Source organism: Rhamphochromis sp. 'chilingali' (genome assembly GCF_963969265.1).
Source record: "Rhamphochromis sp. 'chilingali' genome assembly, chromosome: 3".
Classification (NCBI taxonomy): Eukaryota; Metazoa; Chordata; class Actinopteri; order Cichliformes; family Cichlidae; genus Rhamphochromis; species Rhamphochromis sp. 'chilingali'.
The window spans coordinates 38,110,614-38,136,050 of NC_137931.1; the positions used below are offsets into that span (position 1 = coordinate 38,110,614).

At 40.7% G+C, this 25,437-nt stretch overlaps 1 protein-coding gene across 8 annotated transcripts; it reads left to right on the plus strand.

Moving 5' to 3' along the window:
* Window positions 1–133: 133 nt before the first annotated feature.
* nek1 (NIMA-related kinase 1) lies at window positions 134–19,890 on the plus strand. Of its 8 annotated transcripts, none has more exons than XR_013971276.1 (37): window positions 134–209; window positions 575–723; window positions 816–912; window positions 1,031–1,128; window positions 1,232–1,315; window positions 1,412–1,479; window positions 1,900–1,986; window positions 2,458–2,512; window positions 2,818–3,018; window positions 3,122–3,194; window positions 3,569–3,687; window positions 4,029–4,094; window positions 4,442–4,501; window positions 4,581–4,628; window positions 5,123–5,203; window positions 5,297–5,478; window positions 5,566–5,685; window positions 5,769–5,871; window positions 6,208–6,294; window positions 6,757–6,840; window positions 6,947–7,024; window positions 7,728–7,823; window positions 7,926–8,126; window positions 8,223–8,276; window positions 8,374–8,614; window positions 9,891–10,016; window positions 10,163–10,339; window positions 10,850–11,023; window positions 11,124–11,229; window positions 11,379–11,455; window positions 11,550–11,761; window positions 12,292–12,449; window positions 12,718–13,073; window positions 13,305–13,438; window positions 14,479–14,611; window positions 15,678–18,942; window positions 19,083–19,890. XR_013971276.1 is itself a non-coding variant. In XM_080879102.1 (37 exons), the coding sequence occupies exons 2-36, from the start codon at window positions 607–609 to the stop codon at window positions 15,689–15,691; spliced, it is 4,167 nt and encodes a 1,388-aa protein (XP_080735228.1). In that variant the 5' UTR covers window positions 134–209; window positions 575–606; the 3' UTR covers window positions 15,692–15,739; window positions 17,542–19,887. The 8 variants fall into 8 exon arrangements, 6 of the variants coding, with proteins under 6 accessions (XP_080735228.1, XP_080735227.1, XP_080735231.1 ...); XR_013971277.1 differs by having other exon boundaries at window positions 15,678–15,780; window positions 19,083–19,886; XM_080879102.1 differs by having other exon boundaries at window positions 15,678–15,739; window positions 17,542–19,887.
* The last annotated feature ends 5,547 nt before the right edge of the window (window positions 19,891–25,437 follow it).

The window sequence follows — 25,437 nt, forward strand, 5'->3', positions numbered from 1 at the left end:
CACAGCAACGGTGTCATTGGGGGCGGAGACTGGTAAGCGTCATCCACAATAAAAGATGATGGACAGTCGTGTCCACCAATTAATGTTCGGTCTTGGTACATCTGACCAATGAAAACGTACAAAAAATGTAGCCGTAGTTAGATAGAGAGTGCGAGGACAGTATCAAGTACCCAAACCTCTATGAGAAAGGCAGCGAGAAAAGACTAATGGTAAGGCACACAGAAACGTATACGGCTACACAGTGAGCCGGTGATATTATATCAGTTAGAGTTTTGTACATTCACAAGGTAAATATTTTATGAAGCTCCCATCTTCTTCTAGCTTCTAAGTAACGGGAACGCTAGCTGTTTTGCTACCAGCTGTGTTGTGTCTTGCATCTCAGCATCACAGTCCGTCTCTTTCTGTCTGACAGCGGTCCACAATGGAGCTAACATTACATTTCCCGGACGACGCACAATTGTCATTATTAAGACTACCAAATGTTTGCCTTTTATAAAGCTTCTGTCACGGAACCCTCGATTAAAGCCTAGTTACACCGAGCAATAGCATTAGCATGTTCTTGATGTCTTTGTAGATCCAGCATGTGGAGCCAGTCATTCCAATAACATGGACAAGTACGAAAAGGTGAAGAAAATTGGGGAAGGTTCATTTGGAAAGGCTATCCTGGTCAAATCCAAAGATCATGGACACCAATATGTCATTAAGGAGATTGGCATATCTGGAGTAAGCTTCTGTGCATATTTTTTACACAAGCTTGGCATGTTCTTTTCAGCGTGCGCTTCATCTCGTTACCCTCCTCTTCATTACTTTGACAGATGTCCAGCAAAGAGAGGCAGGAATCTCGGAAGGAAGTTGCTGTTCTTGCCAACATGAGTCATCCAAACATCGTCCAGTATAAGGAATCTTTTGAAGGTATTAATGCCATTCAAATAGCTCATCTGTTTATGTGAAGAAACTATTATCAAATGTGCACTGTGTGATAACTACATACTATAAGTTTTTTTTTATTTTATTTGTATTTTTTTCCCAGAGGGTGGCTGCCTGTATATTGTGATGGACTACTGCGAGGGTGGAGACCTATTCAAAAAGATCAACTCTCAGAAAGGGGTACTGTTCTCAGAAGCGCAAGTAAGCCAGCAACTACTCAAGGCAGTCACTGTGCAAACAGTATACAGATATTTGGTTAAACTGATCACAATACATATGGTTTACTGTAGTCTCCCTTTTTGAGATCCTAGATTGGTTTGTGCAGATCTGCCTAGCGCTCAAGCATGTGCACGATCGAAAAATTCTCCACAGAGACATAAAATCACAGGTATTGTTTCATAAATCACAAGATTCCCTTTAAGTGATAAGTTGTTTGTTTGCATGTATTGGATTATTTACATGTGTTCTCATAATGCTTGTGTAGAACATCTTTTTGACAAAAGATGGAACAGTTCAGCTTGGAGACTTTGGAATTGCAAGGGTGCTGAACAGGTATGCACACTGTTGTCTAAATAGCCCTGCAGTTTTTCATTAAGCATAGATTCCAGACTAAAAGTTGAAGAACACTTTGCATTTCTGGTAATAAGACATTCTGTTTTACTATATTTAAAAAATATTATAGTTTATTTTGTTGAAGTTTGTTATTTGTACACTTTTTAACTGTTCTTACACAGAAATATATTTTGGTTAAATCAAATATGTCTGATCTTATAATGTATTACGTGTTTTATGTATTTATACATTATGTTCTGAGGTTCTTAGGTGCATTTATTATTGATGTTGATTTTTTCCCCTTTTTACAGCTGTTTTTGCTTTGATTTATGTCATTGTTTGTATTTTTGCACATTAGACGGTGCTTATTTGAAATATTGAAGCTTTAATATTAAAATGTGCTATTTTTCTGTTTTTCAGCACTGTAGAACTGGCAAGAACATGCATAGGAACACCATATTACCTGTCACCAGAGATCTGTGAAAATAAACCATACAATAACAAAAGGTACTTGGACTTCTGGAATATCGTACATTGGCGTCTAGTTGTCAAGCAAATTCAATAGTAATCAATGGGACAAGGTGTCTCCCCACTGAATCTTGAGTCTGCAGGATTAGGCGGTGGCTACAGTGTAATGTAAGGAGATCACCTCGCCTTTTTATTGAGTAAACTTGCTCGCTTACATCTACAGCAGGAAGCTGGTATTGATTTTTCTCCTTAACTATTTTAAGTGTACATGCAATTTAACCCACTTTAGTTACAATGAGTGAAGTAAATTTAGCTCAGTCTAAATGATCTGGAGTTTTCTTGTCAATAAAGTCTTATTTTCATCTCAGTTTATAAAAGGAAAGTAAAGGGCATGCACTTGACTGTTGATACCTTATTGAATGAATAATAAACTTAACCCAGAACTTATCCCTGCCCACCCATTTGTATGTTCTCGCCTCTCATTTTCCTTGCTTTTCCTTCCTGCTGCAGTGATATTTGGGCCCTAGGGTGTGTTCTGTATGAAATGTGCACTCTTAAGCATGCAGTAAGTATTCTGTGTGAGCTGTTGAATTATAATTATACAGTATTTTAAGGTGTTTTATGCAGCATTTACTGTTCTCTCACATACTAATTTTGATCTCTTCCCTGTATATTCTATATGTATAACTGTAGTTAGATAATGTACTGTTAGATAATACACTGAAATTAATTTCCAGTATATTAATTCCTAATTTAATCTGTAATCCAGTACAGTCCCCACATTAAGAATCCCTATATAGTTCAATTGTCTTCAGTAATTTCTATGCAGTGGTTACAGCTGTGTGAGCCTTTGCATTTGTTTATTCTCAGTTTGAGGCTGGCAACATGAAGAACTTGGTTCTTAAGATAATTCGTGGGTCGTACCCTCCTGTGTCTTGTCACTACTCCCAAGAACTGCGATCTCTCCTTGCACAGCTGTTTAAACGCGACCCTCGAGAGCGACCCTCAGTCAACAGCATACTGGACAAACCTTTCCTCTCCTGCAGGATTGAGAAGTTTCTCACACCACAGGTAGACTCTGCAGCTGATTGTTAATTCTTTGGGTTTTTTGTTTATTTTTTTTTTTTTTTTTTGCAAAAAGTAGATTGCTCATTAAATTTCTTACTCATTTCAGATCATTGCTCAGGAATTTCGCCATACTTTTCTTCACAAGCAGCCTAAATCGGGTGTGGCACAGGTGCCATCAGGTGAGCAAACTCATCATGAAGAAGACTACAAGGGGTCTGTCTTCTACGGCTTGTTTGTAGGTTCTAGAACTAATCAGCCACCAAGTCGGGCACATATTCATGGCATTAAAGAGGACCTCAACACCTTAAATCAAAACTGATAAATGAAGTATGCTGGACTTTTGCATCTTTTGTACAATAATCTGCTCATTTCTTTTTGATTTTTATTATGATGTGAAAATACACTGTTTATTTTGTGTGTGTGTGTGTGTGTGTGTGTGTGTGTGTGTGTGTGTGGGGTGCGGTGCGGTGCGCACATTGGCTGACTAAAATACAAATTTTGTTAGTTTTTGAGTTTTTCTTCTAAATTACTTCTGGATATCTCATAATATCAGCCTCAGCCCAGAAGATTACAAAACCAGCCGCCAAATACGGAGTGCCTTTAACTGTGAGGAAGGTGCCAGATGGAGCCAGAAAGCCTGCAGACAAGAAACCAGCTGGAAAACACAAACCGGTTAGTAGGCTGTTATTGTTGATGACAAGCTGGTATGACCGATCTTTAGTTATGACGTTTGTTTTGTTTTTGTTTGGGGGTTTTTTGGGGGGGGGGTTGCCTTCTTATGCCAGATGCTGTATTTGTTGTCAATGCTTCTTCCATTTGTGTGTGTGTGTGTGTGTGTGTGTGTGTGTGTGTGTGTGTGTGTGTGTGTGTGTGTGTGTGTGTGTGTGTGTGTGTGAGTGTGTGTGAGAGTGTGAGTGAGTGTGTGTGTGTGTGTGAGTGTGTGTGAGTAAGTGTTTATTGGTACATCATGTTATGTTGGCTACCTCTGAAGCCCAGTGTCATATGTTGCTCAGGCCCTTCTCCCAGCAACCCCCCAGAGAAGAGTGAGTCAAGTGGAAGAAGAGAGGAAAAAACACGAGGTACACTGAGAGCGCCATATTATATTCTCTAATAGGCTCCCTTTTTTTTTTTTTTTTTTTTTTTTTTTTTTTTCTCCTCTCTCGCCATTCACTTACACGTGAAGGTCCTTTCTTATTAGCATTTTCAATTTTGCTCCCTCTCATTGCGCTTGCTTCCCCATCTTCACCTGTTGTCCGCTCCCGGCACATTCGGAGTGCTCTGCCTGATATAGCTTTCTCTTTTAACCAAACTTTTCCTCCTCGCCCACCTGACCTCTGACAGAGCAGTCCTGCTGGCTCTTTCCCTTGAGGCGGGTTTCTTTAAGATGTCTATTTTGGGGTTTGAATGGTTTTGTCTCATTCTATAGGATGGAATCAGAAAGAAGAGGATGGAGATGATCGAGAAAGAAAGGAAACAGAGAGAGCAGGTGAGCATACTGTTTAGTTTCTATATCTCCATGCAAAAAGTTTTTATACCTTTCGAACTAAAGTCTTTCTTTCTTTCAGATGTTCATGTTGAAAGCGGAGCAGATGAAGAGATATGAAAAGGAAAAGGTGGGTGATTAACTGAGCTTGGGTGTGTGGTTTTTATTTATTTTTTATTTCATTAGTGAAGGAAAGGGGATCCTTTTTACGACAAAGTTTTAAAAAAAAAGTATTAAATATAAATTTTAATCAAGTAAAATTCTTACAAAAAGTCTATTAATTCAGTTCAGTTTCACTCTATATTCGTCCCATGGCCTAGAACACAGTTTGAGAACACTGAATGTATAGAAATTTATGGCTATGGCCACCATGACTCTAACTTTTTGTGTACTATAGTTTTAAGCTTCCTAAATGTTGGCAACATTTTCATATGAAGGAAATGATAAACTAACACATGAGTTGTCAAAGCACAGCCTGCAGGTCAGTGGCAGCAGTAGAGGGGGGATTTAGTCTGGATATTTTCTTTATCTTCTGCTAGGTGATTGATCTGAGCTCCACAGTGCATTTGTAGTTCACACACTCTGTACAGCTAAACCTAAATCTGAACCTTTGATCTCTTACAGATCAATCGAATAAACCAAGCGAGAGAACAAGGCTGGAAGCATGTCTTGAGTTCTAGTGGAGGTAGCAGCCCAGAGAGAAAGGTAATGTATATATTTTTTGTTTTTGTCATATAAAGAGTTATGTCAGGATGCCCTCAGCGAGGGTTGCGACATTGTTTTGTTCTCCGTACTCAGTGTTTTGTAGGAGGTGGAAAGAGAGGTGCACATGTTGCTGCTGTTCAGGGTTCTACTCTAGCTCCTCTCCCTGGTAAAAGCTCTTATGAACACTACCATGCAATCCTCGACCAAATGGCTAGACCGACGCCTAAAGATGTCAGCAGGGAGAGCTCCTCAGCTGGGCCTTGCAGTCCCATTCGGTAAGGTTATTTTATTTATTTATTTTTGGCTGTTTATGTGTGTTAAGTAGTATTTGTAATGACATTGCCTATTTATGTACTGACTAGTGTACCAGCTGCTGCAGGCACAGTGCTTCCTAACAGCCGTGCTCGACGACTCGACCCTGACTTAATCAAGAGAGAACTCCACAGGCTGCAGCATGTTTCCAAACAAGCCCATATTAGCAGGTCAGCTAGTCACATAGCTGTGTTGTTGTTCTCAACGGTGTAAAAGTTGAGTACGAATATTTATTACTGTGTTCTTTTCACAGGCAGCGCGGTCAAATGGCAGTTGGGCGAGCCTTTCAAGTTGAGGAGTTTTTGCAGCGGAGGAGGGAAGCTATGCTCAACAAAGCCCGTGCTGAAGGACAGCTGGTACATATTATAACTACTAATAAGTATATAGCCCCCATCATGAAAATACTGCATGATAACCTGTTACTATACTGGTGAAATTTATATGAACAGAAATAAAAACTGATATTGATATTTAGTAAGAAACGTTTTCAATCTAACAGCTTAATTAAGCTCTATTTCTGGTCTCAAGATTGAATCAATTATAGACCTGTGACTGCAAATCACACTGAGAATCAAACGACTGCCTGCGAATGTTTTTATCCTTTTCTATTATTTTTGTCTTACACATAATCTTGTGGCAGCTAGCTGTTAGGGCCCGTGTCCTAAAGTGTGGTTAAATTAAATGGTAAACAGGGTACTCGGCAAAACCTGGCAGCAATCTATGGAGGCCGGGCTGGTGGTGTTCGGTGCAGGAGGTCTAAACCCAACAAAGAGGAGGAGGTAGGAGGCAAAGGCCTGAACGCCCAGCCTCACACTTCACCTTACTCACAGCACGTCTGGCTTGGCACGTTTCACACGTCTGCACAAAGCTCCCTTTGACCCGCCCACAGTTCAACCCAGCAGCTCAAACTCATTGTCACTCCTTGTGCAATGTGTGGTGTTCCATTATCCCAGTTATGGCTGCTGTCTCATTTCAAATAACCACCTGAGTTTTGAGTTTGGTCATAAATGTTTTGCTCTGAATTGAATACATCTTCATTGCTGATTGTAAATTTGTGTTGTCCTTTGTTTTGTTTTTTGTTATTTTATCTAAATGGCTGATGCCTTTGTGTATAACATTTTTTTTATGTACAAGTCCCAACAAAGCATGTTTTGTTTTTTGTATGTCTGCTAATATCAGTACTGTACTCTCTGCTTTGTGTGTGTTCATTCAGTATGTAACATTTCTGTATTTGTTGTCAGGAGTACTTGGCAAGGCTCAGACAGATCCGCTTGCAGAACTTCAATGAGCGCCAGCAGATCAAAGCTCGACTCAGAGGAGAGAAGGTACATTATTCCACCTCTTCACAGGGTGCCAATAATGAAGGTAGTTTTCAATTTTTGCTGACATTTTTGTCTCCTGGGTGTTGATGTTGCTTCCTGTGTATTTCAGTATGATAGCGATGGTTCTGACAGCCAGGAGTCCAGTGAGGAGGTCGAGCTCAGGAGAAAGAAGATAGAGGCTTTAAAAGTGAGTCTAGAAGAAGCAAAAAACAATTGCATTTTCCAATATCCGATGTTTATTTGATAACTTCATTTGCAGAGACGTTAACAATGATTAAAATGACAGCAAGAGGAAGATGATGTAATCCTCTTCCTTTTCTGCTTTGCCTGTAACTTGTTGCTGTAAAGAGGCTTAAAAAGTCATGGCTGTCGTTTTGTCCTGAAACAGCACCGGAAAATATAATTGGATTTTGTACAGCCCTATTTTTAGTAATCATATTTTGATCATTGCTACAGCCCCTAAAATCCACGGCTCAGAGTAACCAAACACGTGAGATTTCACAAAACTTCCACAGATCAAAACATGCTTTATTAAGCAAAAATAGTGACTAACCCTAAACCTTCGAAACAACCACCCAGTGGGTAACCGGTATCAATGTTTTCTCCTGGACTAATGTTTAGAAACAAAACTACTTCAAGCAAAATATGAAAACGGGACCATCGGTAATTCCCAAGTCAACTTATAATAAACAAAACTGCAAAAGACAAAGGTCTGTACTGGTGGAGGAGAGATGACCCTCTCGATTAGTGTGCATGCAGTTTAGCCTTCCCAGCCAATTGTAACTGGAGAAAAAAGGGAGAAGAGAGGTTAATATAATAAAAAATAATAATAGACAGAAATAATGTGTAACATTTATCAAAGCGTGTCATTGTTTTGTTCCGTTTTGCAGGCACAAGCTAATGCCCGTGCAGCTCTTCTGAAAGAGCAGCTAGAGAAGAAGAGGAGAGAAGCATATGAGAGAGAAAAAAGGGCATGGGAGGACCATGTAAGCATTTGTTTTTGGTTCATCCCGGTCTTGTCTTAGTGTGACCTTACTGGTGCATTAGTTAAAGTATAAGCTAACTTTGCATGTTGACTGTTATGGAAGCTTGCAGCACGAGGGGTCAAAGGTGGCATGGCGGGAGCAAATATAGTGGCCTCAGAAGCAGTATCGTCTACCTCTGATAGTCCTCTTCCACAGCCAGGCCCCTCTCAGCCAGAACCAGCTGCCAAAACTCCAGCCCTGCCTACACCCAAACCCTCCACCCCAGCTATATCCATGACTGCTGCCCTAAAGAACGTTGGAGCAGTCAGTATATAATTGATGTATAACACTATCTCTCACAGTACTTTGGGATATTTATTTATTAGCTACATGAATTTGGCTTTTTTTTTTTTTTTACAGATGACGCCACTAAAGGAGAGCTTGCCTGAACCAGAGTCTGCAACCATGATCCAGGTGAGGTGATTAGTTGTTAAAATTTATGAAATCAAATAACAACGCCATTCGTTCTAATGAAAAAAAATACTGTTATGCAATCACTTCTGTGTAACAGAGTGAGAAGAAGCAGATTCTGCGCAGACTTAACCAGAACCTTAAAGCTCAAAGCCCAGTGGAGGAGGTGGAGGAGTCTCCTTCGGCCCCAGCAGAATCAAGTCCTGCTCCAACCCAAAACCAGTCTGATACAGACAAGCGCCCCTCTTCCAATGAAGACCGTAAGAAGTGGGAAGCAGCAGAGCTACCTGTACTTCCCGTGGCTCAGCAAACTTTAGAGGAAACGTGTGCCACAGCAAGCAGTGAGTTGAGTCTAACTAGAGATGAATTAAGAGGATTACAGTATGTTTTGTTTTGTTTTTTTTGTGGTGTGCCATGCCCTGACAAACAGAGAGAAGTCTCACAACTTGCAGCGAACTTCATAAAACGACTGGGCAGTTTTTTGAAAGCCCCGATTTGGACATAGGGTAACTGAGCCAAAGCTTAAAAACTGCATGTATAGAATCACCAGTCAAATGTGATTAACAGCCAAAAAAAGGTTTGTTTTCCTCCCAAAAAGAAAGTTTATAAAACTCTTTACCCACAAACGTTTAATACACATATACAAACTCTAAAGCTTCATTAAAGGCTCAGTCTTCTTAAAAAAAAAAAGCAGTAAATGCACATAGTTGAAAATGTGGTGGACATCTGACCACCATCTGTCGTCTTTGCTATTTAGTGAGTGTGTTTATCATTTCATCTTTTAAATTTTAACCAAATAAAACAAATGAAATTGGCCTTTTTAGCCTGTATGAATTAAAGTTAACACCTGTCTGAAACCATGATGTCAAGCTAGAAATCGTGGCATAAACAGACTCTGACCTAAATTTTGACAGAAGCATTACGCAAGTTACAGTTGGCCTACAACCACATTTAAAATCAAAGTAAAGGATTTCTGTCTAAAGCAGGTTAGATTACTATAACAATGACTTCATAAGTCAAAAATTCAATGAGACAGCTGCAGCTCATGCAACATGCTAACACTAAAAAAATTGGATTACTTTAAAATCCTTGTACTGCTTTACAAAGCACCAAATGGACCTACTTAGATTTCACATTTATTCATACTTCATGAAACATCCAGACTTTTAAGGCAATTAGGACCAGGTTTACTCTCTATTACTGGAATCACAACAAAATAACAAATGCAGCTTTCAGTGTTTCAGCTCCTCAGTTCTAGAGCAAATGTCTTGAACACTTGATGTCAGCTAAAACTGCTGCTCCGTTTAAGTCATTGCTAAACTTTACTGTTTGAGGGGCCTACCAATAAAATCACACCTGTAACCTCCTAACCTTTGATTTGCTTTAATCTCATCTTTTGTTTGTTTGAGATTATGCTCCTTGCTACATTTCACATTATCATCATGTTGTGTTTTTCATATAGTTTATTTCTGCAAAGAAGTGCCTTGTATCGAAACAGATCAATTGAAATATATTTGTTTTGACATTATAATTCTTCAGTTGATTTCTATTCAGGATCTGTTGGTTTCTCTACTAAAGGGCAGGTTTGCCAAATTTCCCCTTCTGTTATCTCATTAGCCACTTCAGCATCTCCAGATGGTAGGCCGTCCTCTGGTGGTGACAGGAAGAAGTGGGAGGCAGGAGTTCCACTTGTCCTCTCTGCAGCTCAGCAAACTCTAGAGGATACATCCCTCATGACCATTGGTAAGTCCTTTCCCGCTGAGTCAGAACAAGCGCACAGCTTTGCATATAACTGCTCTCTGAGTATTACACTCTCTCTCTGTCTCTTTCTATTTCTGTTTTTGGTTTGTTTGTTTGTTTGTTGTTTTGTTTTTGTTTTTTTGTCTCAGAGCAAACAGCGGGCGAAGTTATACAGATGGCTGTGCTACAGGAAGATGCTCCCAGGAAGATGTGGGGAGCAAGTCCAGACTCTCAGGTGCTGAAGGTACTTAAGGAGGCAGAACTTCAGCCACTCACTCAGCCACTGGAGACTCTCACCATATGTGAGGACGAGTCTTCTAGTCCTGGTTAGTCTTACTTACAGTTTCTCACCTCATGATGATTTTTTTTTTTTTATGTGTGTCAACATGAAACAAATTCAGTTAGCTTCTGGGCTCATGTCTTGTCTTTGGGATTTTTTTTCTCTTCTGACTCGGAGTTAATGTGGTCACAGGAACAGCAACAGGTCATGTTTCACTATTAAAAGGCTTTTTTTTTTTTTTTTTTATATTTCTAACAATTTGACTAAATTAGGCCAAAAACTTTGCTTGGTACTGCAGGAATAGTTTTGATGTGAAATTTAGAGAATATTTCCCTGTATTTGTCCCAAAGTTGCAGATTTATTTATTTATTTATTTATGAGAAACTACATAAATAGTGAGTTAAGGTAGAAAAGTACTGCAAGAGCATGTCTGGATTTACTTCAACACATGGAGAGATGAAGAATCCTTTAATGTTTACATTTTTCTTATTTGGTCCTGCTTTAAATAATATGCGCTTGTCATGTACTATTATTATTGTCTCTTGGTTTCTTTCAGTTAAATTAAACCAGATGACAGCAGAAGCTGGCATTGTGAAGATGCCTAAAGAAGTGTTACCCCCTGTAGTGGCTGAGAGTCCTACAGCTACAGATGTGGCCTCACATCAAGAAATCTCCATGGCTGCTGCAATAGAGAGCCCAACACTGCCAACCAGCATTACTGAGACTCAGGGTTAGTACCTGATATTGATCCAGTCTTTTGCTGTTTATTTTAAAAAAAATTTTTTGTTGTTTTTCCCCAGCTAAGTCCAGTGATGCTTAAATTCCTTTAGATCCAGCAGACTTGGAGTCGGTGTTTTTAGAGGAAACCCCTAAACAGGCCTCACATCCTCCAAACAGTGTGCAGCAGGCTTGGGAGCAGGAAGGCCAACAGCAAATGTGAGTGTTAAATGAAATCCAAAATTTGCATTTTTCATACCAAAATGAAAATTGAGCTTTTTGTTATTATGATTTAAAACTTCTTTAAATAAATAAATGCACAAAGGCAACATGCATGTCTGTGAAGCTAAGCTGGATTTCTTCTACAGGCCAGCAGAGGGCGATATAAGACCAACAGGCAACAAAGAGGCTGAGCAGAGTGCAGACAAAGCTCCTGAGCCATCAGGTGAGATCAATGTGTAGTGAGCCAAGATTACTTTTTTCAGGGTAAGTATTATCTTAATTAAACCTGCCCCCATTTTTCCTCTCTACTGGTTTAGCTCAGCATGAGGAGCCCCTATTTATGAAACTGTGTTCCCCGGCCCACCGACGCACTGCCGCCCTCGCTATCCTCTCAGCCCAGTCCTCCATGGATGAATCATCCTCCTCTCTGGCCTCTCGCTCACGCTCTGTCTCACCTCTACGCTCCAAACACCAGAATGCACTCCTCATTGGTCTTTCTACAGGCATGTTTGATGCCAACAACCCCAAGGTGATTACTAGCAGAATATAACACTTTTTTGTGTGTGTGCACGGACATTGTGTTACATAATAAAGGGAAGCTCCAAAGTTAATTATCTTAAGTATTAAACCCAGGACATTGTTAGCTGTAAGAGTGATCAGGTGTTTCAGGACATTTATCTCTTCTCCCTGGTGTGATGTAGAGGCTTGTGCAGTATTTTGGGTAGGATTTCAGTCTTCTTTATTAATGAGAAGGCTGAAATGAATCCATTAATCTCCCAGTCTGAACCTCCGCTGAGTCTTATATTACAGGACGAGCATCCATCAACCATTATCTTTCACGACCTTCATCAGGGACAATGAGATCTGCAGAGCTCAACATTTTTAATATGCATATAAAAATGGCTACGTAGAATAGGATCTTGTCACAGAGTCATGTCCTATTCTGGCCCCTTCTTTGCATATTAAGCCGTTGTTTATTGTGTCATATGAATTCCACTTGCAGTTGTGTTAGTCAAACACTCAGAATATTCTGTCACTGTGTTTGGTTTGTGCCCGCAGATGCTGCGGACATGCTCTCTACCAGACCTGAGTCGACTCTTCAGCTCTCAGCAGGACGTTACAGTGACTGGCGAGGCTAACGTTGCTCCAGACAACAACCTGGAAATTGAGGACCTGGATGAGGCAGGAAAAGATGATGACCAGTCTGAGACAGAGGAGTAAGAAAAGCACAAAATCTAAAAACATCCTAAGACATTTTCTGGCCCAGCTGTTCATGATTATGAGTAGTATTTTTAAGACAAAGTTAGGTTCTAATTTTTCCATAGGCGTAATCAGAAATAACAACAACCTGCATCTGTAAACTATATAAAGACAGGTAGTTGTTACAATGACAACTATTGCAAGCAGCTTTATATTTAAGGTAATGACCCTACAATATTAGAGAGAAAACTATTGTTTTCTAAGAAACCTTGTTCTGTTTCTTAGTGCTTATGAAGATGAAGATCTGCGTGACATCAGGGCATCCATGGAGAGACTGCTGCAAGAGGAGGTTGGAGCTGGCGACTTTAATGGAAACCCCCCTGAGAGCGGAGACCAGGAGCTTTTCAACAGGATCGCAGCTGAAATCGATCAGGACAACAATCAGATGGCGGTAGACGATGATGAAGATGAGGATGAAGAAGAGGAAGATGATGAAGGCGATGAGGAGGAAGAAGAGGAAGAGGAGGAGGAATGCTCAAATGGAAGTCCTGCTGATGAGGAGGCAGGGGAATTGCTTACCAATGGTGTGGGAGAGGAGAACCACAGTAATAACAGGCAGCTCAATGAAGAATGGCATTCGGGTAAGGACAGAACATCACAGAGACTCAGACGTTTCGGTCTATTTTACTCAGGTTGCTTTAAAACATTACCTAACTCTAGTTTTTACATTTAGCTTGTTTTATGTTTGAAACTGCTTAAGACCTTAGAATATTAATTAAAGATTATATTTATATTCCTTCAGCACCTTCATAGTTTTCGAGACCAAAAGTTTGAGATTTTTATGTGAAGTGATTGGTTCTGCTCCACAACAGATGGCAGCGGAGAAGAGCAGGGCGGAGAGATGGAGCATCATGACAGCATCTTCAGCCGTCTGGAAGAGCTTCGGTTCAACCTGGAGCAGCAGATGGGTTTTGAGAAGTTCATTGAGGCCTACAATAAGATTAAGGTATGAAATATTCATTATTTCTCTTTGAAATCTGGAGTTTGTTCGTATAACTTCACAGTTAAAGTGACAATACAAGTCAAAATCAAATTTACATTTTTTTTTTTTCCCCCTCTGGACCGCTGTGCTATATCTGGAGTGTTTTTAGCATGAGGTGCCCAGTTTTGGACATTTCAGCTGTAGAGATGTCTGCTTTAATACTGCAGCTCAGCTTATAGGGGGTGTCATTAAGGTTTGTATCTTTTGCATAGTGATGCTGCTGGCATGTGTAGTTCTTTAGAAGGAAAATAGCTTGTGAGTGAAACCGCTTAGAGCAAGATTTGAAGATTATGTTCATGACAAAGTGCATCTTCTCCAGTGTGGACAGCCGACTAAGCAGCTACTTTTGTGGGGAGTTGGGGGAGGTGCGTATATTACATATTCTCTAGCATGTCCTGGTCTGCCCAAGGTCTCCCGGTGTGAAAAACACCTCACCTAAGAGGAGCGAGATGCTCAAACCTTTGCAGCAGACTCATTTCGGCTCTACTTTTCCTGCATCCAAGTGAAAGACCAGACATAGTCTCCCTCCATGAATTGTCACGTTCACATTTTGCGTGCCTGAGTGATCCAAGGAGCTTTGTTGTTGGGAGAAATTTGCCCCAATAATATGACTATAGAACATAGCTGGTAGTGTCTCCAAAGGAAAAATTGGAAAAATGTATGGCCACAATAAGTAATATTCAAAAACGACTCTATTCAAGAAACCTCATCTAAATCAGGGGCTTTGAGGCCCCACCCTGGAGCCAGCCAAGGGGAATCTCAGACTCTATGGGATAAGGTTCAGCCCAAGTGATCTGCATGGGCCCAGCATCCACTGGAGGAACCATTGGTGTCTTATTGGTGGATTGGACTGCAGTCAAGGGTGGTGGTTCAGTCTCTCTCTGCATTAACTGATTCTCCAAAATAATGCAGTCATATTTAAAACATATACATCTGTGCTGTCCTTTTAAGCATTACATCACACGACTGATTGAAGAGACTTGTTGTTGTTTTTGATGCTCAAGGCCATACATGAAGATGAGGATGAGAATATTGACCTGGGCTCCAGTTTGGTCCTAAGCATTCTAGGAACTGAGCACCAGCATCTGTATCCCAACATCCTTCATCTAGTGATGGCAGATGGCGCTTATCAAGAAGGTGAGTGACAGTTTTATCATATTATCATTTTCAGTGTCTCTGATTTAAATAAATAACATTTAAAATGATATTCTTTAATGTTATTACATGACACACAATAAAAGAGTTCAAATTAGTTTTTCACTTGGACCTGGTTCATTTTATTTATTTATTTTTTCTTTTATATAATTTTTAATTTTCACACCGTTTTCCTTCTGAGCCACAAACATCCGAGCAGGTTTCTTTTCATTGTTCTCGTCAGCGACAGCATCAGCACCGTGTCAAAATTCTGTCCTCTTTTCTCACGTTGTTGCTCAGTCTCTTCACCAAGTCGTGAAGAGACTGAGCAGATGTGAAAGACACCCTTAACTCTGTTTTCTTTGTCGTGCTCTGTGCTGAGCGTGTCGTCGGACTTGGGGGGGCCACAGCAGAAGTAGAAAGCAGTTAATCCCTCAGGATGGGAGCAGGCTTCAGATATATTTTCTAATTGAACATCTTTGTTTGATAGTTTGTTCATTTTCTACTTTTACTGTCTTCTGAAGTAGAGATGAATGATGCAAATGTCAGATATCTCCCCTGAGGGCTCGTCTCAAGATCTGTTAACTTATGGCTTACATCCACGCAGTGGTGGATATAATTATATAATTTTGAAGCAGCAATCAGAGAGCAAACGGTTGTAAGGCAGCATAGTCTATTAATTGTGCCAAAATCTCAAGTTCTTCTTTTTTTCCCCCCTCCCTTTGGCTCTTCTTCTTGCCAAAAAGGGCAAATATTCTTACTATTGTCATCACATACTGCATTTCAAACTTTGGGAGGGGCGGCATATAAAAACAATTTAAAAAGAGAGAAGCTTGATAAGCTTGTTTTAGACAGTAGATAAACTGATGAGCTGCAACAGATCCAAATATGAGACCAGTACAGATTGGCAGATGGCTGCCAGTGACCTGGTGAGGTTAAATGTTTGGTTCTGTTGTTCATTATAACAATGCTGTCATTGTCTCTCGCCTCCTCTGTTGTTTACTTTTAGGAGTAATGGTCCAACTGCTTTGTTGAATTGTTGTGATTTTCTTTGTTGTCTTTCTTTTAGATAACGATGAGTAATGTTTCGTGCAATGGAGCTGCTGGCAGCTTTGACAATCTGCTAGCAATCTGGGCCCTATTTCAGGAAGCCGGTTTAGTGCAAACTCTGAGTAAGTATACCCTGAGTTAACGAAAACTCTGGGTTTTCGGTTTCACAAAGCGAGTTTAGATTAATTCTGAGTGAGTTACTATGACGACACACTCCGTGAAGCTAACCTGCCCCCTAGCAGGTTTACTTCAACTAACCCTGACGTTCTCCGCCTCTTTGTCGGAAACCTGACTGTAGGAAGTGTCAGACATGGCGTGCTCCTTCCTTGAAGAGCCAGTAGATGTTGAAGCCCAAATTCTCCGCAGAGCTCTCTGCCGGGAGAGAGTGATTAGAGCGCGTTCAGACATTTTATCATTTCCTGATGATTTCCTGTGTGAACGTTACCGTTTTTCAGCACAATCTATAATTCATTTGAATAACATCCTCAGGCCTAATATTGCTCATGTGACACATCGCGGACATTCTCTCAGTTCTGTACATATTATTTGTATTGCACTTCGGTTCTTTGCAAACGGGAGCTTTCTGTATAATATTGGTGACGCTGAGCACGTTTCCAAGGCTACCGTCTGTCACGCAGTCAGGAATGTTACAGCTGCACTGAAACGTCTCCTGTACTCGTTTGTGGTGTTCCCCGGTCATAGACCCACAAGATTTATCAAAGAGGGATGCCACAAAATTGCAGGTATCAGGATGAACGAAACTTAATTCATGATGTGGTGATACTTGAGCTACTACTTAAATTTTACATTTATTCTCACGGTTCCCAGGCGTGATTGGCTGTATAGATGGCACTCACATTCCAATCATTGCTCCTTCAGTAAATGAAGGAGACTATGTGAACAGGAAGTCTTTCCACAGCATTAATGTACAGGTACATAGCTCCCTGTAGCATTTCAAACTAACAAATTATTTCATTATAGTAATGGATGCTAATTTGTGTTCTCTGCACTGTGAAGATCATATGTGATGCTGCCAACATTATCACAAATGTGGAAGCCAACTGCTCAGCCTCTGTGAGTGGTGGTGGTGGAGGACCCCCACCTGTTTTTCGGGCCTCCGCTTTTTTTCTGTTGGCTATAACGGGTCACATTTGAGCATACAGAGTAAGCAAATATGTACTTGTAATGTGCTCAGATAATTTCAATAAGTGCTTACAGAAAGAAAATTAATGTAGCCTCTAACTGCAATTGATTTACATCGGACAAACAGACCAAGCACTATGGCCCATGATACAATTACACCTTACCTGTTTGGACTATATTTTTATATTTCATTTTTACTTGCTGCCAGGAACGTTTGGGGCCTGTTGGGTTGCACCTGCGCTCACATCACATCACAAAATAAAATGTATGAAATAAAAAAAAACATATATATATAATATAATAACGTGTTAAATGGGTGGAAATCCCTAGATCAATGTTTAAATTAACACTCATGCATTGACTCTGTCGGCTATGTTTTGCCATGCATGCTCCCTTTCTTTTGCAGCTGAGGCTGTGTTACTTTTTTTCCGCGCAATTTGCATGTTATCGGCATATGCTGCCATCAGAATTTCGGCCTCAAGCGCTGTAAAATACATTGACCGCGCCTTCTTTCCCTCCGTCTCCATGGTGACTCGCTTAATCTGTGCTCCACTAATCAGGGCTTTATGTATCCTCGTGCGCGCGCTTAACTTGGGGTTAAAGCAACTCCGCGTTGATTGAACTAATTGTTATCAGCCTTTCTGAAACCGAATATTCCGAGTTGGACAGTTCGGGGTTACTCAACCCTGAGTATCGTTTTTCACTCTGAGTTTTCTAAACCGGCTTCCTGAAATAGGGCCCTGATGTCTTCCTGTGACACACACGATCGGCAGAAGGATCTATGCATGAAGTGTCCCAGCCTCACATCTAACAGTGTTTCAGGCACACTTGCATGATGTATAACTAATACACTCAAGACTGTACTTCATACTTTGACTATCAGCACCTGACACTCTTTTCTAACCAGTGTTCTTTCAAAAGTGCATTATGGAAAAAGACATGTGTTGTTGTTAACCAAAGTTTACTGCAAAATCAAGTAAATGTTTCGTCCACATCTGTGAGTGAAAGACGCACATGGGTTGTCACGATTAAAAGCATAGACTTTGTTGTGTTTAACATTGTTGTTGGTTCAGTTGGGCAGTTAGTAAAATTGAAAATTGGCTGAGGCGAGAGAAAAACTACACGAAAAGAAAAAGGAAAACAAAGATGGACCTAAGAAGATGCTGGTGGCGCAGCCACGGGGCGATCCAGGGCCTGATTGGCCAGATTTGGATCCGGTTCTGTACCCTGATGACCGATGGCCCGCCAATGGATTCTCAAGGCAAGGAAGACCCGCGGGGAATTGGGGGACTACTAGGTCGTTGAGGGGGCGTGGTGGATCCCAAAGGGGAGGTGGACCTAGGGGCCGTGGTCTGGGGGGACCTATGCTGGACCCAAATGTATGCCGAAGGTGTGGAGGACGAGGACATTGGATTCGTGATTGTCCTACACCACGACAGCTAGAACTTGGTTATCCATCATCACCCCAGGCACAGGGAGCTTTTCGAGGCAGAGTGGTCCAGACAAGGGGACATCAAGCTCCAAACCCAGGCATGGCGCCAGTGGCTCAGTATCCCCTGGGCTACGGGGGCGGAGAGGAGGAGCTGTACTGACGGGATCCACAGAGACAAGACAACATGGGAGTGGCAGATCCAATGTTGTCGATGAGTGTGGAAGGAGATGAAATGACCTTCCTTGTGGACACTGGGGCTACCTATTCAACACTGAAACAAAAACCAAGCAGTGCCACACTTTCCAATCATGTGGTCAGTGTTGTGGGGTTCTCTGGGGTTCCAATGACGCTGCCAACAACCAATCCAGCCCTGACGGTGCTGGATTGTCTCCCCATGTGCCTGTGAACTTGATGGGCAGGGATCTGCTCATTAAACTGGGGGCCACTATCATGTGTTCAGCTGATGGACTAACAGTTACACTTCCAGGAGGAAAAGAGTTTCCGTGCCTGGGGACATTTTCAAAGAACCAGTACTTGCTGAAAGACTGTGAACAAACGACCGCTGACATCTATTGGGGTCGGATGGTGGAAGAAGGCATACTAAGACAGTATCAGTTGTGGAAACCTTGGAACCTTGGACCATATTTGGATCTGCAACAGATCCAAATATGAGACCAGTACAGATTGGCAGATGGCTGCCAGTGACCTGGTGAGGTTAAATGTTTGGTTCTGTTGTTCATTATAACAATGCTGTCATTGTCTCTCGCCTCCTCTGTCGTTTACTTTTAGGAGTAATGGTCCAACTGCTTTGTTGAATTGTTGTGATTTTCTTTGTTGTCTTTCTTTTAGATAACGATGAGTAATGTTTCGTGCAATGGAGCTGCTGGCAGCTTTGACAATCTGCTAGCAATCTGATGTCTTCCTGTGACACACACGATCGGCAGAAGGATCTATGCATGAAGTGTCCCAGCCTCACATCTAACAGTGTTTCAGGCACACTTGCATGATGTATAACTAATACACTCAAGACTGTACTTCATACTTTGACTATCAGCACCTGACACTCTTTTCTAACCAGTGTTCTTTCAAAAGTGCATTATGGAAAAAGACATGTGTTGTTGTTAACCAAAGTTTACTGCAAAATCAAGTAAATGTTTCGTCCACATCTGTGAGTGAAAGACGCACTTGGGTTGTCACGATTAAAAGCATAGACTTTGTTGTGTTTAACATTGTTGTTGGTTCAGTTGGACTCTTTGGTGGATGAAGATCTGGTCCTCTCAGGTGCTCTCTTTCTGTCCCATCCTCAACCACAGCTTCAGAACTTTAACCAGGTCAGGATTTTATTCAAAACCAGTTCAGCCTCTTTTTCTTGTGATTGTTGTCACCAAATAAGAAGTTAAATAATATCTAAGGCATTTTCCATGTTTCGTACTGCTTGGATTAAATTAAGCAAAGTTAAACATTTTTGTGAGTGAGACTGTTGTATATGTTGCCAAGGAACTGTAGCAAGACTGTGGTTGGTGTGACGAGTGGAGCAGGACAGAGTTGTACTGATGATATAACTTGTCATATCGACGCTAACAGTAAATCATTTTTGTTTCTAAATTTAAATACTGCAGAACTTTATATGAAATAAAAACCTTTTTTAAAGAAGTTGAAGAGTTATTCTATTTCTTCCCACAAAGAAGGGTTTAGACAGCAGACATCAGGCTTGTGATTTAACTGCCTTACAATTTATTTTTTTATTTTAAAGGTTGAGTTAGATTGTTTTAAATAAACAAATTAATTTTTGAAATCTGGTAAAAACGACTTCTTCGAAATTTGGTGACATCTTTGACCACAAGGTGGCAGCATTTTAGCAAAAGGTTCCACCCAACCAACATAGATTAGATTCTTTGTTAGAAATTATCTATTGCTACCCCAAAAGACAACTTTTAATTCATGCTTTCCACAAACTAAGTTGGCTAATTATGGCTATAAAATGTTACATGACCTCATTTTAACTTCAGTTGTTATCTCTGCTACAAAATACTCATCTTGGATGTAACATCATAGCTTTTTGTTTCTTTATATTTTGTTAGTAGTTTTAATTAATTGAAACTGCTGTAAAAAGCTTTCAAAATATTCCTAAAGGCAGTTTTTGTAATTATGTTGTGCAGGTAGGCCTTTGCCTTTTGCCAGGTTACAGTTGTTAATAAGAATGACTGACTCACTGCACCATCTCCTGGTACAGATTGGTATTACATGAAAGTACAACCTGGCCCTGGCTTCATTTAAGTTAGTTTCTCTTCAGTGCAGTACATGGATGTTTTGTGAGACTTGGTACATTTAGGTTTTAAACAAATCGGTGTACAACAAGTAACTCACAGCCCCCAACATTTTACATTATTTTTTAAATTTAATGTGTGTTTATTTATTTTTTCCTAAAACAATCTTTAGATTAGAAATGTGGTTGTGGAAAGAGAATCATTCTACTTTTCACAGGTTATTGGATGACTGTGCCACTGGTAAGGACACAAGGCTATTTTCAGCTACAGCCTGTTTCAACGGACCACTAACCCTTCCTGTCAGCTAGCAAGATTTATTTGAACTCGTGATCCCTGTGGAATAATATAACACGAGGCAGTGTTCTAAGACCACATCTCATTTACCATGACAGGAGACTTCGGTATGTGTCCTATAGTATGGGTTGGAGTATTCTTGAGTAGCTGACCTACAGTGCCATCCTTTCATTAAGAAAAAAAAAATGGTCTCATACGATTTCACCAGTAGTTCTAGGTCCCTCTGATTTTATTTGTCTGTAGTTAACATATCTCAGGTTTGAACTCGTCAGCCCTGTCAGGACAAAGCAATGAATTATATTTTGATTAGTGCCACTAGTATTGAAGTAAAAGTCAGCCTGGTGATTAGGCCAGAAACTGAGCTGAGAATCTTCACATCTCTACAAGATGTTGCTTTTATAAATTAAATCTTTCCTAGCTGGTGATGAAGGACTGAACACTGATTTCTGACACCAGCCCTAACATAAATATCACACTACTTAAACTGCAATATGTCATTGCCCTGCATATGTTTCAAAGCTGAGGCATGCAAAGAGGGTTACACATTGGATTTCATGTCAAATAATACACAGCTAACCAGTGGATTAAATTCTCTTTACATGCATTTATTCCTTTTTTTATTTTGCTTTTTTTTTAACTGAAATTAATCTGAAGTTTGAGTCTTTGCACATAAATGCTGCACTTATATGTGGGTTTAAGCCTCTAAATATATTTAGACCTTTAGTCAAGGGCCCGACAGGAGCAGCTCTTAACGCCCTTAAATGACTTCATTCACTATTTATACTGCTCGGTGTCATTGTGCTTGTTTGTTGTTCCATATCTGATTTAGTTATTCTGTTTTAACTCCCACCATGTGGCTTGTATTATGCATGGGTGGTTGTTTTATCTCTGTAGTGATTAGCATTTTTACTTGTTAAGAGAGACATATATAGTACATGAAGGCAAGCAACTGTCAGTATAATCAGAGCATGAGGGACTTTGAAACAGCACTTATGGCTTTCTTTTAGATATAAGCGCATTATAGGCTCAGTGTGGAGTCTTGGTACAGCAAATCTAATTTTAGGTCTTGCAAACATAGAATTGTCAGAAAGTCACTTTAAAGTTTTGCCTTTATCTCTTCAGGTTTGTGGTTATGAGGTCTGTTAAGTATCACAGCTGCAGTAAAATGTATGGTGGCCCAGTGATGCCAAAATGCAACATCCAATTTCTTTATTGCAAAATTGAATTTGGGGTTGCAGGGACGGCGGGTGTGGGAGCCATCCAAGCTGTTATAGTGCAAAAGGCTGGTACACCCTGGACAGGTCATAGCTCGCCATAGGGCGAATCCAAAGACAGACAATCATTCACGTTCAGATTCACACCTGCAGACAATTTAGAACCAGTTAACCTAAAATGAACCATCCATCGATTCTCTTCCACTTATCCTTAACAGGGTCGCAGAGGTGCTGGACCTTATCCCAGCCACCGTGGAGTGAAAGGCGGGGTACAAGCTAGACAAGTCACCAAGCTGATGTAGGGCTAACACAGAGAGACAGACAACCTTTCGCACTTATGGACAACTTAGAGTTACCAGTTAACCTAACCCTACTAAGTGCATGTCTTTGGACAGTGGGAGAGAGCCAGAGAACCTAGAGAGAATCCAAGGAAAACTCCACTCAGAAGGGCCCCAGCCAGCTGGTGGGTTCAAACCCACAACTTTCTTGCTATGAGGCGACAGTACTGACCACACCACTGGGCCACCCACAGAAGAAAAAAAACACATTTCAGGAAATACAACATAACAGAAAACACCACAAAACTACCCAAAACACAGAAAACAACTGAAACATAACAGAAAAACACAATGTTACAAAAACCTCATCAAAACAGAGAAAGTGGAACAACAGCAAGGAAACATAATAAAATTGTGTTTTCTGAAACCTTATTGCATTTTTATTGTGTTTTCAGAGGGTTTTGTTTGTCTAAATGAGGTTCTGTTTGAGGCCTTTTGTATTTGTAATTTCACGATAATATCAACTCCAAGGCACTCTCTTACAAATATCAATACCTTCAGTGTCACCGTAAGGTCACATTTAGTCATGTTTAACCTGAATTGGTGGGTGGCACAGTGGTAACAGCTAACACTGTCATCACAGCATGAAGCCACCGGCTTGCTGGGGTTTTCTCTGTGGAATTTGCATGTTCTCCCTGTGTCTACGTGGGTTCTCTTCAGCTTCCTCTCATACTCCAAAATATGTCCATGTTAAGGTAACTGGTGATTCTTAATTGTCCGTAGGTGACGGTCTGTCTTTCTGAGTTAGCCCTGTGATAGACTCGTGACCTATCCAAGGTGTTCCCTGCCTCTCCCGTCTCCCCACCACCCCAAACTGGATAAAAACATGAACAGAGTTAAATAAATGAGCTAAATAGTTTCAGTCCCTCCCACGCAAAGCCCCTGACATTATAGTGAGGATGTAATGAATTTAATTCTTCTCGGAATTTTCCATAGGGCCTCCTTGATCCAAGCATGAAAAGAGGAAAAATCACCCCACAGAGAAACGTATGCGCTCAAGCATTACCATGCAGCGTTCGTTGACATTGAGTTTACGATGCCTAATCTAATTTGAAAGCAGGTTGCCTCAGGCTGAGTTAGTAAGTTTGAAAGCCTCATCAAAGTAATACAAATGAAGATCACTGGATGTGAGAGTCCTGATTTTAGGAGCACATTAGGCTTAAAGTGTTTGGGCTGCTTTCAATTAAGACAGTGAAATGTCAACTGGTGAGCAACACTACATATAATAGCTCTATAATCTGTGCTTGCTAATAAAAAAAAAGGCTCTGGTATTGGCTGTATTTCAATACTTTGTGTCTCGCACATCTATTTACAGTAATGGACTGTACAAGAGAGAGCAATATTTCTGTCAAGGCCCATCCTTTCGTGGAAATTGGGACATATGTCTTGTCATGTCCTCTGCTGCTTTCCTCGTTTCCATTTATAAGCAGTAAGCAGTAAGTATAAGCACAGCTGTCCCCTTCATCGTGTGCAGCTCTGCATGTGTGTGTGCAGTGATGGGGTTTTTTTTCTGCCCTCAGGTGCAGTCATTATGAAGGATTATTGCCTTTCCGCGTGTACAAATCATTCCCGTTGTCTTTCCGAATAACATCATTTAATGTCTCTGAATGCGAGTGTGTGGTAATGCACAGGGGTCAAGCTGAAAAGGAGGGTCAGGGGCTATTGTCTGGGAGGAGGTGGAGGGGCGGAGTGCAGCCTCCTTACGGCGAGGAAATATGACCTGCGGGCTTCTACCAGCTCCCGTGGGATTGCATGTGACAGAGGAGCGCCACCTCTGAATAAATCTCTTTTCTTTATTACCTTTTTTCTCCCTCGCCTTCATCTCTCCCTCTTGCTCGATATACAGTGTCCTCCAAAAGATAAAAATAAATCACATGTTTATTGTCTGGCTGTGTCTCGCTTGCTCTTCTCTCCCTCAAGTAGTTCTATGTTTGCAGAGAAGGTTATCACGAGTCAGAGGTCCATTTCAAATGTACATCTTATAATAAATGGTTAAAGCAGCACCTCTGGAGATATGTCCTCCATCTCCCTTTTTTCTTTTATATGACTCAGTGATGGCTCCATCAGTTTGCCTTTGCCTCAAGAAAAGATAGGATAATATCATCCCAGTGTCATAAAACTACAGAAGCATCAGAACTTCAGCTCAGGACTAAAAAGTATTTTACATAAAAGTTAAAACAGAGGCGTCAAACATGCAGCCCGGGGGACAGAACCAGCCCACCGGGGGCTCCAGTTCGGCCCATTAGATGGCTTTGTAAAGTGTGAAAAATGCAATAAAGAAATTAATTATTCAATGTTTTTGAGTTAAATTGCTCTACCCCATGTCGGGATGAAGTGCCAACATTACAATAAAAACTATTTTTACATTTAGACAATTTGTTTGAATTATAAAGATATAAATTACTGTTGTTGTTTATGAAACTCTGCATGTGAAGCCTGGCAGAGATAGGAGACAAAAGATTTCTAAGACTGTAGAAATGAAAGTAGTGAGACATGTGTCTAAAGATCCCACAACGACTGCCAAGACACTCACAAGTTAATTAGTTAAGTCAGGAATTGTAGCCTCAAATAAGACAATGACCCTGCACAGGAAGAACTGTGAGGACTGGAGAAATCCACTTCAAGCCACTCTGAAGTGCGCTAAGGACAATCTAGAGAAAGATTATGAATACTGCAAGCACATCCTTTGGTCATACAAGACAAAACTCAAGCTCTTTGGCCACAGAAACGCTGCTTATTAGTGATGGGATTTCCGGCTCTTTTTAGTGAGCCGAACCAAAAGAGCCGGTTCTCTAAAAAGAGCCGGCTCTTTCGGCTCCGAACCGGCTCTTCAGGTTGTTTTGTTGCTTTAATTAATTTATTATTAATAATATAAAATTATGCACAAAAGGAATTACTAATGTAAAAAAAAGTGGTTTTATTCATATATGTTTATATATAAATATATGCGGTGGCCCCTAGAGACAAAACACGTACAAACTCCAAAAAGCACATACAAACTCCAAAACTCATTTCTAGCATTTCTAGCATAGGTGATCTAGGTAGCTCTGAACTTCCAAAACAGAGCTACCTAGATCACTTAAATTACACC